The sequence below is a fragment of the Diaphorina citri genome, unplaced genomic scaffold (assembly GCF_000475195.1).
Source record: "Diaphorina citri unplaced genomic scaffold, Diaci psyllid genome assembly version 1.1 scaffold3066, whole genome shotgun sequence".
NCBI classification, from domain to species: domain Eukaryota; kingdom Metazoa; phylum Arthropoda; class Insecta; order Hemiptera; family Psyllidae; genus Diaphorina; species Diaphorina citri.
In genome coordinates this window covers 19,750-23,100 of record NW_007380478.1, presented here as the reverse complement: position 1 = coordinate 23,100, position 3,351 = coordinate 19,750, and the positions used below count along the sequence as shown (strand labels likewise).

The following is a 3,351-nucleotide window of genomic DNA, read 5'->3' as shown; positions in this document are numbered from 1 at the left end:
TGAGATCTCCGTGAAATTTCATTGTTTTTTTTTTTTTTTTAGGTCCATCCTGTATGCTCTCCTCTGGGACATTATCTATTCTCCACCCGAGGGGTCGGAAATATACGGAGTGTTCATGTCACCTTACCAGGAGGCCCCTTTAGACTGGCGAACACCCAACTTTTATGAGAGAAGAAAAACACACATCACGGTAAACATTTTAGATTTAAAGCAATTTAACGCAAGAACTTAGCAAAACTCTTTTTTTAAGGAAAAAAGAGAGCTTTTTTTAAGGAAAAAAGAGAGGTTTGATATTCATGTCACCTTATCAGGAGGCCCCTTTAGACTGGCGAACACCCAACTTTTATGAGAGAAGAAAAACACAAATCACGGTAAACATTTTAGATTTAAAGCGATTTAACGCAAGAACTTCTTAGCAAAGCTCTTTTTTAAGAAAAAAAAGAGAGCTTTTTTAAGGAAAAAAGAGAGGTTTGATAAAAAAAAAGAGGTTTGATAGAGGGAACTGTAAATGCTAAAGTCCCATCGTTCCGAAAGCAAAGAGAGGAAGACAGGATAGGAGAAAGCCAGCCGTTCTGAGAACGAACCTTATCTGGTAAGGATAAAATTCGCCCCGGGCAGGAATCGAACCCACGACCTTAATATTGGATAGATTCAATAATCTGGACCGTTCTGATTCCCTTTTATTTTTCTTACATTGAGTTATTTTTTTTACTTCCCTCTTTGGAATCCTTATCTTCTCCCACTGTGAACCAAACGAATACAGTCCCCGAGTGGATCCCTTGGATTTCCGACTTTCAACAATACATTATACCCAACATAAGAAACAGATATGGAGAAACTACATATAAGTATCAAATTCCATCGTAAGGATAAAATTCGCCCCGGGCAGGAATCGAACCCACGACCTTAATATTGGATAGATTCAATAATCTGGACCGTTCTGATTCCCTTTCATTTTTCTTACTTACTTACAGTTAATTTTTTTTACTTCCCTCTTTGGAATCCTTATCTTCTCCCACTGCGAGGTTGTGGTTATGTACCGGGTTGAGTTGACATAGGATATTGTTTCTACAGTTTGGCATGGGAGTGGTAACTTGAAAACAAGGCAAGTTTACCAACCTTATTAAAATGGTCTACCAGAGGAGCTTAAAAGAATAGACAATAAGAACGAAATGAAAAAGAAAATACAAAATCACTATCTCGAAAATAACAATGAAATATGAAAAATGAAATAAATCAAGAGTGCTTACATCATAAGAAGTTATATGGTCCCTAAAAGTACAGCAGTACTTACAGGGATGATAAAGAATATGAAAAGATAATTGTAAAGAATGAAAGAATAAACTTATTATTATTAAGGCTTTTTTTTTCATAATGAATCCGGATTCATTGGATTCAGAACAAAAAAACCTCATGTTCACAGAAAAGACTACAAGAAATCAAGGAGATGAGTCCTGAGCAAATCATAGGTGAAGTAATGCAAGTAGAAGAAGCTCATGTTAACGAATCTTGTGTTATTAACTGGTCCTGTATATCTCGAGACAATATCAAGTTACTCACCGTAAGTATTAGCAGAAGGTCCTTGGTTCGATTCCAGACAAAAAAAAATGTCGAATTTTAATAAAATCCAAATATTTCGACGGGTTACTTTTTGGTGTTCTCGTATTGACCCAGCACCTAAATGGGAAGTATTGTGTCTCTTCTCGCCCATCTGATGAGAGACATACTGCGGGATGGGCATGCTACGACACAGACCACACGAGTCTAATACTTACTTTCCGTGTCCGGAACTACCGCACTGTTAGATTGTGAATTTCCAAAGTTGTCACAGCTACGAGTGTAATGTAGCAGTTGTTTCATTGCTACGAAATAAAAAAGGCGGTGAAACACTTTTTTTTTTAGAAAAAGAAAGTCAAATGTACTATGTCCAAGATCAGAAGACCAGCGTGAGAGATCCGTCCATCAGCGGTCAGTAGAAGGATAAACTCAGAAGGTACGAGGTTCGATGCTCGAAGTTGACAAAAAAAAACTAACATTTACCATTTTTTAATGTTGCAGAACTATCTGTCATGTATAGGAGTGGCATTGTTTGTACAGATAGGAGAGCATATTATCAAGGATGTTGATCATAATGCTAAAGGTTTTCCCGATCTCATCGTATGGAACATAGCCAAGAAACAGGTAGATTGAATCTATTGAATCTTTTTATTAGGTACCAACTTTATATAGTAGGTTTTTTTCCCCCCGAAAAGTACAAAATTTAGGGAAAATATGGGACGCCAGGAGGAAAACGACCTGATGGTCCATTCCCAGCATTTGATACCAACCCCAACCAAAATAATGTTACAATAAGACCAAAATAACACTCGGTAAAACTTTCAATAACTTAATAAATAAAAAAACTCTTGACTTTTAGTTTTACAAATTTAATATATTTTATCTAACACCCGAAACACCCGTATAGATAAAATATATAATAATAATAAAATTTTATTGTATTTTTTACCTTTCGGTGTTCACAATTTTCTTAAATCTACGCCTTAGAACTAAATTACTAAAAAATAAACCTAAATCTAAACGAAGTCCTATATGCAGGTACCCATCGCAGCAGTATGCACCCATGCAGAAAAAAAAAAATATTAAATTTGTAAAACTAAAAGTCAAGAGTTTTTTATTTATTATAAGTCAAAATAATGTACATACATACATACATACATATCCTAAGTCGTTCTGTTTGGTGGAACAGGTCGACTATTCACAAAACCTCTCCACCAAGTTCTATCATTAAATTTTTGTTGGTTTTCAATGAGACTGGGATTTTGATTTCTTTTGATGATATCAAAATAATGTGTTGAGAAGAAAATAATAATAATAATAAAATCGCTAACTGCGGCCGATAGCATGTCCATTGTCCAATGCACCAGTTCTCCATGGATCACCAAAGTTAAATTTATTCCAGAATCGCGTACTGCTTTTCTCAGCCCCACTCAGGGTGAGGTTAATTTTAGGAGGCGGATAGCTTGCCGAAAGAAGGGTATACACCCCGTCACTAAAAATCTCATCGCCAGCCTAGTTAGCTTAGTTGGTAGTGCGTCTGCCTTGTAAGCGCTAGGCCGCGGGTCCGATTCCCGCCCGGGGCGGATTTTATCCTGGACGGATAAGGTTCGTTCTCGGAACGGCTGGCTTTCTCCTATCCTGTCTTCCTTCTCTCTTGGATTTCAGGACGATAAGACCTTGGCAGTTACAGTTCCTTCTATCAAACCTCAAAAAAAAAAAAAAAAAAAAAAAACCTATAATTTTTTTTTAATAAAATTAATTTTGTTTTGGGGGAAAAAACCCCAAAAGGTTTAC

At 36.4% G+C, this 3,351-nt stretch overlaps 1 protein-coding gene across 1 annotated transcript; it reads left to right on the top strand.

The window, feature by feature from the left end:
* Window positions 1–42: 42 nt before the first annotated feature.
* LOC103519950 (fanconi-associated nuclease 1 homolog) lies at window positions 43–2,190 on the top strand (the record flags this gene model as incomplete). Its single annotated transcript, XM_008485039.1, has 3 exons — window positions 43–190; window positions 1,424–1,561; window positions 2,059–2,190. Coding segments are annotated over 3 exons (418 nt in total), but the record flags the coding sequence as incomplete, so codon positions are not given.
* Window positions 2,191–3,351: the final 1,161 nt, after the last annotated feature.